The sequence below is a fragment of the Triticum aestivum genome, chromosome 6B, assembly GCF_018294505.1.
Source record: "Triticum aestivum cultivar Chinese Spring chromosome 6B, IWGSC CS RefSeq v2.1, whole genome shotgun sequence".
NCBI classification, from domain to species: Eukaryota; Viridiplantae; Streptophyta; class Magnoliopsida; order Poales; family Poaceae; genus Triticum; species Triticum aestivum.
In genome coordinates, this window is record NC_057810.1 from 575,909,482 (window position 1) to 575,920,116 (window position 10,635).

Consider the following 10,635-nt stretch of genomic DNA (forward strand, 5'->3'; position numbering starts at 1 on the left):
GTAGAAAAAATACTCTCTCAAGTCCTATGGGCCACTGATACGACTCTATGCACGCTTGACGTTCGCTTTACCTAGAACAAGTATGAAACTAGAAGTACTTTGTAGGTGTGATAGGATAGGTTTGCAAGATAATAAAGAACACGTAAATAAAAGATAGGGGCTGTTTAGATAAAGATGCAATAAAGTAAATATAGCGAGTGTGGAAAAGTGGTGGTAGGAGTTGTGGAATTGTCCCTAAGCAATTGACTATGTTACTAGACCGGTAATCACTATTGCAATTCTATTTGAGGGAGAGGCATAAGCTAACATACTTTCTCTACTTGGATCATATGCACTTATGATTGGAACTCTAGCAAGCATCCGCAAATACTAAAGATTCATTAAGGTAAAACCCAACCATAGCATTAAAGTATCAAGTCCCCTTTTATCCCATACGCAAACAACCTACTTACTCGGGCATGTGCTTCTGTCACTCACGCAACCCACCATAAGCAAATCATAAACATATTGCAAACCCTACAGCGGGAATTCCTCACGCTTGCGCGACATGGAGGGCACCATAGGACAGCACCAATAATAAAACATGCAACTCAAACCAATCATAGCAATTCATCAATCACCGATAGGACAACGGGAATCTACTCAGACATCATAGGATGGCAACACATCATTGGAAAATAATATGAAGCATAAAGCACCATGTTCAAGTAGAGGGTACATCGGGTTGCGGGAGAGTGGACCGCTGGATATAGATGGGGGAAGGTGATGGAGACGTTGGTGAAGATGATGGAGGTGTTGTTGAAGATCGCGGTGATGATGATGGCCCCCGGCGGCGTTCTGGCGCCATCGGAAGCAAGGGAGAGAGAGAGCCCCCCTTCTTCTTCTTCTTCCTTGACCTCCTCCCTAGATGGGAGAAGGGTTTCCCCCCTGGTCCTTGGCTCCCATGGCGTGGGAGGGGCGAGAGCCCCTCCGAGATTGGATCTATCTCTCTGTTTCTGCGTCCTCAGATTGTACCCCTTCACCGTTTCCTTTATATCTGGAGATCCGTAACTCCGATTGGGGTGAATCTTTCGCCCAGATCTTTGTCATAAAATTATCTTTCTTGTGCCAAAAGAAGAGCGTCAACCGCCTTATGGGTGGCCCACGAGAGCCCAGGCCGCGCCCAGGGGGGAGGGCGCGCCCCCCTGTCTCGTGGCCACCCCGGACACTGTTTCGCGTTGATTTTACTTCCCAAAAATCATAAATATTCCAAAAAAAATCTCCGTCCGTTTTTATCCCATTTGGACTCCGTTTGATATTGGGTTTTTGCAAAACAAAAAACGTGCAACAGACAGGAACTGGCACTGGGCACTGGATCAATATGTTAGTCCCAAAAAATAGTATTAAAAGTTGCCAAAAGTATATAAAAGTTGAATAATATTGGCATGGAACAATCAAAAATTATAGATACGACGGAGACGTATCAGCCTTCGGGTCCAGCGAGGCACCGATGTCCTCCTCGGCACCCCCGTCGCGGTAGATGCCGGTCTCCTCGGACCTCCCCTCCGGATCATGGAGAAGCAGGCCATAGTCGTCACCAGCCACGACCCCGCCGTCGCCCGCCCGCTTAGGGTGGAACTCATCATGGAAGGCGAACTCGGCGATGTAGCTGGCCCGGGAGGCAATCCGGCCGGCTTGCTCCTACAGTAGCTGCTCCGAGCCGGCCTGTTGGCCCATCAGCGCGTCCAGCTGCAGGTCCGGATGCCAAGACAGCGCGAACTGGAGCGCCATCTCAGCATCGGCGCGAGCGGCGGAGATGCGCCACTCATGAAGCCGGTCTGGCCCCATCTCCAGCCCACGCGCCAGGCACGTGAAGCTGCTCGGCTCGACGGAGTCCGGCCAAAGGGTCGCCATCATCACAGTGCCGGCCTGGGACAGCCGCCCCATCTGCCTCCAAGACCCGCAGGCGGGCCTTAGCGGGGGTGATGATTTCCGGGAAGGTCCACGCCACCTGCAGGTCTGTCCCGGATCCAACGACTCCGGTCGGGTCGCGCTGAAAACGGACGGCTTCCTCCGCCAGCCGATGCGTCTCTGGAAAGGCTCCTACCAAAAAAAGCGAAGCATATCAGAAAAAGGACAACAAGGACTAAAGATCGGATCCTGACCCGGCAAAACACAAGAAAAACACTTACTGGAGAAGGACTCTTCCAGGTGATGCGCTTCGAGCAACGTACCACGCCGCTCCCGTTCAATGGTATGGTCGTGCTCCTGGAGCGTCTTCTCTAGATCGGCCACCTTGGCAAGGGCCGCCTTCATCTTAGCGTCCTTGTCGGCGACCACCTCGCGACGACGGGCCTCGTCCTGGCGGGCCCCCTCAGCCATGGCAACATGCCCCCGTAGGCGATCCACCTCGTCCTGGAGCCGGCCCTTGTCATCGGCCAGCCTACCGCGCTGCTGGTCCGCCTCGACCAGGGCCTGCTGCGCCTCCACCACCTTGACGGCTTCCGCCTTAAGAAGCTCCACCTCGGCCTCGACGCGTCTCTTATGACCCGCCAGCTGCTCCTGCAACTGGTTGGCCTCGTCGAGCGACCTCTGGGCTGCGACACGCCTCCGCCCTCGCCTGCACCACCTCGGCGCCAAGACGGCCGGTGTCAACAACGAGCTGGTCATAGTGATGACCAGCCCAGAGCAGACGAGTTTGCCATAACAGCACCTCGGCTGCGAAAAAGAAAGATTCAGCAAAGGAGAAAGCAAGACTTAAGATTTGGCCCAACCATTACACAGTTGGCCCGAATCTCAGGGGCTACACCGAGTGGGCGCGCTAGCGTGCCCCCACTAGGAAAGAGCACGAAAATACATGCGGCGACGCGAAGCTCCTCCTCCTTGGCGGCGAGCTGCTCCTTGAGCTCCCGGTACTTTCCCAGGAGACGGTTGAAGGCGTCGACCCGGTAGGCATCAAGTTGCTAAAGAAAGCAGAAATCAGGACAAAAACAACACTCTAAAGATTCGACCCAACTACTATGTAGTTGGCCTAAACCTCGGGGGCTACACCCAGTGGGTGCGCTGGCGCGCCCCCACAAAGAAGATGCGAAAAACAAGAAGCTTACCAGAATGGCGCGCTCCAGGTCACGCGTCCGCTCCACCTTGGCCTGTGCGAAGGCCTCGAGCCGGTCCGTCCGGCCGCGCAGACGGCGGCTGACGGCGTCCATCGCCGCCTCCTCCTGGGTCTGAGGTCCGAAGACCACGGTGCCCCCACTCCACGCCGGCTGCGGCGTGGCGGTCCGGCGCCCTCCCTGCCGGGGCACCAAGGCGTGCTCCCCGGTGGCCGCTCCCGACGCGGCCGGCACCTCCTCCGACGCCTTCTCCGGCGCCGTCGACGACCCGGACGCCGGGCCGCCCTGCGTCGCCGCCGCCGGTCCGGACGCCGGGAGGGCCTGCTGCGCCACCATCGGCCTAGCTACCGGGGTGGCCTCCGGCACCACTGCCCGTGGTGCCTCCTCCAACACCGGCAGCACCTCGCGCGCCGCCGCTCACAGCGCCTCCTCCAAGACAACGCCGCCACCACCTCCATCAGCCCCCGCCCGTTGGACAACGTCGACCCGCGGCAGGGTATCATCCTCCACCTCCACGACCTCTTGGTCGAGGATCACCACGTCAGCCCGGCCCTCACGGCCGCGCTCCCTCACCAACGACAGCTCGAAGACCGCCGCCGCCACCACCGAGCCCTTCAGCATCTCGCGCCAGGCCGGCTCCGCACCGGCTCGCGCCCATGCCGCCGTCGCGTCGGTCCAAGCCCGGACCGACGCCGCCTCCAGCTCCGCCTCGACCCTGTTCCTGTCTCGCCAGGCCAAGCCCTCGGCGTCGTTCGGGTCCAGGCCGAGGTTCGAGTCGGCCCGTCCCTCCTCCTCGACCTGGTCGACGAGGTTGGACCGGCTCCTGCGGAACGCGGTCCCTTCGGCGGCCGCGGCATCCGCCGCCGTCCTCGCCAACGCAATTGGCGACCTAAAGAGGAAGAAGATAGAATGAGCAAAAAACAAGGCTAGCTCGACAGTCCGGATGCATACAGGAGATGGAGCTTACCCTGACAGGACCAGGACCGGGGTAGGCCTCCCATGCTCGGCGCCGCGCTTCCTCGTGGCCGGCCTCCCGGTCCCGTCCGGGTCCGCCGTGCGCTTCGGGGCCCGGGGCCACGGCACGACACTGTCCTTCCCGTGCGGGTAACTCGGCGCCGCCCCACGCGACAACCTGGCTCCGCCCGTGTCGCCGCCTCCCCCGCCCAACGCCACTGCACCAACAACTGGCATCAACATCGCCCATGCCGAGACGTGGTCGACAACTCGAGATACACGAAGAAAAACACAAGACTTACCCGCACGACGTCCAGCGCCGGCGTCGGCCTCGGCTTCCTCCTCACCGCCGTGGGCCGCAGGCTCCTCCGGGGCCACCGGCACCACCTGCGACGGAACCCGGGCGTAAGGATGCCGGATCGCATTCAGAAGCACCTCCCGCGTCGCGTCAGGATGGACGAGGAGGTGCGCAGCAGCAAAGTAAGGCGACCATACACTCACCTGTGGCGTCGGATTCAACTCGCTATACGGCACCTTGCCGAACCGCCAGTCCTCTCCAAGGTTGGCCTTGGAGATATAGTTCACTCTACGCGCGATCTGCTCTGCCGTCAGGCGCGTCGACCCCATGCGGTTGGGATCTTGAAGACCGACCATCTCGCCGATGAGGCAGGAGCGCCTCTGCAGCGGGAGAACCCGGCGCATGATGAGCGCGACGATGAGGTCGTTGCCGGTAAGCCCCTACCGCGTCCTCATCACCGTCACCTGCTCGTAGAGATTGAGAATCTCCTGCGACGGGTGCCTGGGGGAGTAACCCCAGTTCATCTTCGCCCGCGGCGGTGCGATGGCGAAGGCCGGAAGATTGATGCGGTCCGCACCCAAGTTGCGGACGTAGATGAAGGAGTTCTGCCATTTCTTGGCAGAATCCTCCAGCGGGGTCTTGGGGCAGTCCGCCCCCGACCGCTTCGAGATGACGGCAGCGCCGCAATCGGCAAACTCTCCCGCCGTCGGGCCCTGCTGCTTTAGGGAGAAGAAGCGCGCCCAGAGGTCGATCGTAGGCTCGACCCCCAGGTACCCCTCGCAGAGGGTGAAGAAGCTGGAAAACTGGACGATGGCACCGGCGCCAAGATGGTGCGGCTGGAGCCCGAAGAACTCCAGGAACGTGCGGAAGAAGGTGCTCGCCGGCAGCCCAAATCCATGCTTGAAGTGCGTGAGGAAGACCACGTGCTCCGACTCCTCGGGCTGCGGCCTCTGCTCGCCGCGCGGCAGACGGACGGCGACATCCGTCTCCCGCGGCAAGCGCCGCGACGCCCGAAGATGGGCGATGTCTTCGGTGGTGACGTTCGAGCCCATCCAAGAGCCCGACGGCAGTGCCATGGATGAAAGAAGGAGAAATAAGATGGACGACGGCGAAGTTCTGCTCAGGGCAACGGGCGCCGCAGTGCGTCGATTGCAAGGAGCAGAGCGAGAGCAAAGGGGCAGGAGGGCGCGTGCGAGAATAATGTCTGCCGCCCCCTGCCCCCCGATTTATAACCCTCGATTTGAACGTGGGGGAGTGGGATCGTCTGCACGCGCCCTTTCCACTACCCTGCAATAAGTGTGCACGTACTCACGCAATAACTTCCCGGGGAAGAGCAACCGACCCCCGGATGCCGCAATAAATCCGCACGCGTGGGCCAAGGGCGCGCGGCGGCAGGCCCCAGCCCGTCGTTCAGTCCCGTGATGCGCATGGCCTATCAGGACCCTCCGACTTCCGGGCACCACGTGGCGCTCGCGCGAAGACCGAGTGATTGCCCCAAGATTCGACGGACTCCTCGGTTCCCGGTCCTGCCGGAACGCCGCGATCCGGTTTCCGAGAAAACCGTCACACAGTGGGTGTTGCCGGACCCGACGCTCGCAGAATCCGCCTTGCTTAAGGGGGAAACTGCGAAGGCCCACTCATCCGAAGACGGTGGACCTTCACAGCTTCGGGGACTACTGTCGGGGGGATGAACCCCGGGCAGGCAACGGAACCCGGATCCTTTTCGAAAAACAACGGGGCCAGCATCGCCCCTCATGCCGGCACGCGCTTGGCCGGGTCGCTCGACCCGGCCAAGCCCCGCAACCCGGCCATACTCTCCGACCCGGCAAGACACGTCGACTCGGCCTCAACAACCAGCACAAGACAGCTGAACCCGGCACAACCAAAGCTTCCTCAAGAAGTCAGCTCCACCCGTGGCATGCTCCGTAATCCGGCCACGGGTCAGCTCCCGTACCATCCAGGCCGTACGATGGGACGAGTCTTCAGCCACCGATGACTAAGGTAACAGTGCCCCGCCCATGCCTCTGGTTAGCCAGAGCGTGACAATAGTGCCCCTCACCTACCCGCTGACCAGGGCTGGCGTGGCTAAGTGCCCCCGCACTCATAGCTGACGACAGCTAGCCGCGACCTGACGGAGCGCCACTGTACACGACTCGACTCGGCCACACCCTGACGATCGACAAGACGGCGCACAGTCCCCCTAGACATGCGGGGCCCGCGCCTAGGGGAACCCGGCGAACCACAGGCCCCCAGCGGGTCCCAGCCCGGGTCTTCGGACACCGACAACCCGGGCCCACTGACTTGTAACATTATCGTTGTACCCTTAGGGGTTTGGTCTATAAAACACCCAAGGAGCCCACGCATACGGGCAAAAGAAAGCAAGAAGGCAGAAGTAAGCAGCAACAGACCATAGAGAGCAACTAGCCACCGAAACAGCAACATCCACCCGAAGAGGAGCAGCCTAAGCCTTGGCCAGCTTCCCTTCCTCCTCCATACAGCTCTAGGAGTAACATTGTACTATCGAACATCAAACTACACTCGGCAGACTAGGGGTGTTATCTCTCCGGAGAGCTCGGAACCTGTGTATGTCCGGCGTACCGCGCCCGCTCATACCAACCTCGCCTCTGGAGCCCATCAGCGCCCTCGAGCCTCCTCCTCTCTTTAGCCATCCCATGGCATCTGCCGTGCGCCCACCACGACAGGGGGGGGGGGGGGGTTGTTCCTGCAAGGCCTGGGCTTCAAAGTGGATGGTATAGTGACGACACGGTCTCGTACTACACAGATACAGAGCAAGGGCGAATGGATGCATGGAGAAAATTAGGGCTCTGGATGGGGTTTTTGTGTGGACGGAGGATTTTGGAAGCCTACGTGACGGTTGTTTGGGCGTCTGCAAACCTCCCCCAGCTTGGCCTCCAGTTTTCGAGAATTTGGACATGCGGATCGATTGTGAAATTTTAATGCACCGTGTTGGATCAGAACATGTCCGAAACATGATATTTAGCGTCATTTTTTATGCGCGGCGCTGAAGATGTCTTTAGTGCAAAAGAACCATTAATAAGTGGAGTAAATTAATTGACTCTCGAGATTTTATGAAAAGTACGGAGGAGTAAACAATTGCAAGAACATTCCGCTCCATCTGTCGAAACGGGCCCGTGAGAAACCGGCTTCCGACCTTTTTCACCTGGCCCAGCAAAATCCATATCTCACTTTCTCCTCGCTCAGTCAACGCCGCCTGCACTCCACTCCCACCCCGACCATGGCCGCCATCGTCGAGCAAGTCATGGGGTGGTTCCCCGAGGCCGTCGGTGCCCAAGCCATCGCAATGCCCCCCTCCCTCTCCGCCGCCGCTGGCTACGACGGCGAGGACCGCGTCAGCACCCTCCCGGACGACCTCCTCCGCAACATCGTCTCACGCCTCGCCCTCAAGGACGCCGCCCGCACCGCCTCCCTCGCCTCCCGCTGGCGCCACCTCTGGAAATCCGCCCCGCTCGTCCTCCGCGACGTAGATCTGCCCCGGTCCGTGGTCGGCCGCGTCCTCGCCGACAACTCGGGTCCCTTCCGCGGCGCCACCTTCGCCCGCTGCCGGTTCGCGTACCACGGGCGCGCGCTCGCCGACTGGCCGCGCCTCCTCGCCTCCAAGGGCGTGGAGGACCTCGTCCTCGTCGACAACGTCTGCGACCCCACCGCCGACACCCTGCCCCTCCCCGCCGACGTCCTCCGCTGCGCCTCGCTCCAGCGCCTCTTCCTGGGTTTCTGGACCTTCCCGGACACAGCCGGCCTACCCCGCGGCGCCGGCGTGTTCCCCTACCTCCGGGAGCTCTACATGTTCCTAATCACCATCACCGACCGAGGCCTCGACTACATGCTCGCCTGCAGCCCGGTTCTCGAGACCCTCGCGCTCATCTTCAACAAGACGCCCGAGCGCGTCCTCCTCCGCAGCAAAAGCCTGCGGTGCGTGCTCCTCTGGTTGTCAATGGTGGAGGGGGAGATCGCCGTGGTGGAGGCGCCGGTCCTGGAGCGGCTCATCCTGTTTGAAGCGCCTACTGGAGGTTCTGGTGAAGGTGATGGGGTCCCGGTGAAGGTCAAGATTGCTTGCGCACCCAAACTGCGGGTGCTCGGTTACTTGGAGCCAAGAATTCACCAGCTGCACATCGGTGACAAAGTCATCAAGGTACTACCTTTCCATCACTCGACTCATGGAGCTGCCAACGATGCATAATTATATCTAGATTCTACATTCTAGAATGTACATTCTAGAGAATAGAGATGATATATATCTTTCTTTTGGTGTATGGTTCGGTCAATGCAGCCTAACACAAGGGCGAGCCCGAGCACCATGGTTCCAGGCGTCAAGATATTGGGCCTGAAGGTTAACTTTGGTGCCTTGGAGGAGGTCAAGATGCTGGTCAGCTTCCTCAGGTGCTTTCCCAACGTCGAGATACTGCACATCGAGGTGACACCCAGACCCAGCATATATTAAACACTCATTTGTTCAGTCATCCTTAGCAACAGAAGGCCAGTTGGTTCTTCTCCTGCGCTATCCATCTGTAATTGGATTGTTAATTTTCCAGTCTGCTCCAGCCGATGGACCCACTGGACGGCACCTTGCCAAGTTCTGGAGGGAGGTCCGTCCTGTTAACTGCATCAAGTCACACGTCAAGAAGGTCTATGTCCATGAATTCCGCGGCGATCAGAGCGAATTTGAGTTCATCAAGTTCATTGGCAGCAACGCGCAGCAGCTGCAGGCTGCACTGGTTGTGCTGACCAAAGAAAAATTTGATTCGGCGGATCAGGCTAATGAGCTGACACGCAAATTGGGGGATCACACCTATCACCCATGGGCCGGTAAGGATGTTGTGTTGCTGGTGCTAGGGCCAAACCCAAAGGATGGCGTCTGGAAGCGGAGCTTCCCGAAAGCGTCTGACCTTACCGTTGACGACCCGTTTCATTGATGCACCTGAGATTGCCTATATATTTCCATGATCCGAGCTCTTTTGGGGAATCACTGGTTGTTCGACATGCAAGGCACTATTGAGTATTTAGGCATCTATGTTTGTTCTTAACCAAGGCATGAATCTTTCGACTATCATGACTCTATGAGTATCTGAAAGTGTTGAAGCTAGTAGTCCTATGGTTCACTCAAAAGATGCTGTGACCTATCATTTTATCTAATGCCTCTCTGTGTGTTCTAAATGTGTGCCTGCTTTCTAGCACATCCTTTTCTTTGCCTTTATATGATGGCACCTCTATTAATTTGAATATGATCAGATAATCATAATCTTACATGGAGCTAGGCTGATGTGTTATCTTGTGCATCCTGGTGATCAGGATAACAAATTCTAGGTAACTCTGCTTGTGATTTCTAGGGTGCAGTATCCAGTGCTAGATGTTTCTGACCTGCCCTATTATATTACTGAGTTGCTGCATAAGCCAGTTATCTTCGGTTTTGGATCTACCGTGTTCTTTAGTGTTTGAGCCAGGCTAGGTTACGTAGCTTAAGTGAAAGTTTACACAAGGATAAGTAGAAACTTGTTTTGTTGTTTGTCTATGTGTTTGTATTTTGAGTTTGATTGGATAGTTTAGCCATCAACTCTTTGCCATGCATTTGTGTTTTGCTTATGCTCTGCTATAGAATGGGGCACTGAGCGGTGAGCGCTACACCTCACTTATCTTGTGAATTTAGCAACCGAGCTATCCTAGCTTCTAAATCTCACAGAAAGCACATATATCTTCTGATTACTAGCGCACATAGGTACACATGAGTAAAAATTGTTAGTATCAATCAGAAACCATGTAAGTGCTTGATGACATTGCGCTGTTGTGATTTACTTTCTGCACCAGAAGAGACTTCATCGGGAGTTATAACTACAACGTCATTAAGCATGCTAAACTTTGTGTTATACACATGTGGAGCCTCAACGAAAGTCCATGCTTTGTCTTTGATGTTGCACATAAGTTATTTCTGCAGTAAGAAGCTTCCGGAGGGCATAACTTCAACGGTAGGGTAGCTATGCAACAAAATCATTTTGTTGAGGTATAAGCTTTTTCGTTTCAGCAAACAGAATGCAAATGCTCCATTTGCAGCTTTGGAAGGTGGTAGTGTCTTCATAAGAAGATCATCTGGTTCCCTATTCGGAAGTTCATCGAATTTCATCTAAATTTGCAACTCTTTCTGGTTGATGTTTATGCTTCACACCCTCCCCCCCCCCCCCCCCCTCTTGCCTGAGATTGCTGTTGTTGTTGTTGATAATCTAACATTACTAGTACATTGTACGTGCTTTGCATGCCATT

At 57.1% G+C, this 10,635-nt stretch overlaps 1 protein-coding gene across 1 annotated transcript; it reads left to right on the forward strand.

Annotated features, from left to right (window-relative positions):
* The first annotated feature begins 7,525 nt into the window (after positions 1 to 7,525).
* LOC123138122 (F-box/FBD/LRR-repeat protein At1g13570) lies at positions 7,526 to 9,516 on the forward strand. The gene is made up of 3 exons (XM_044558028.1): positions 7,526 to 8,515; positions 8,654 to 8,797; positions 8,916 to 9,516. The coding sequence occupies exons 1-3, from the start codon at positions 7,601 to 7,603 to the stop codon at positions 9,294 to 9,296; spliced, it is 1,440 nt and encodes a 479-aa protein (XP_044413963.1). The 5' UTR covers positions 7,526 to 7,600; the 3' UTR covers positions 9,297 to 9,516.
* Positions 9,517 to 10,635: the final 1,119 nt, after the last annotated feature.

Excerpts from the sequence above, each read along its gene's own strand:
- LOC123138122 (XM_044558028.1), top strand. The coding sequence starts at position 7,601 with ATGGCCGCCATCGTCGAGCAAGTCATGGGGTGGTTCCCCGAGGCCGTC. Across the intron at positions 8,516-8,653 it reads TCGGTGACAAAGTCATCAAG|CCTAACACAAGGGCGAGCCC; the intron begins GTACTACCTTTC and ends CGGTCAATGCAG. Across the intron at positions 8,798-8,915 it reads TCGAGATACTGCACATCGAG|TCTGCTCCAGCCGATGGACC; the intron begins GTGACACCCAGA and ends TTAATTTTCCAG.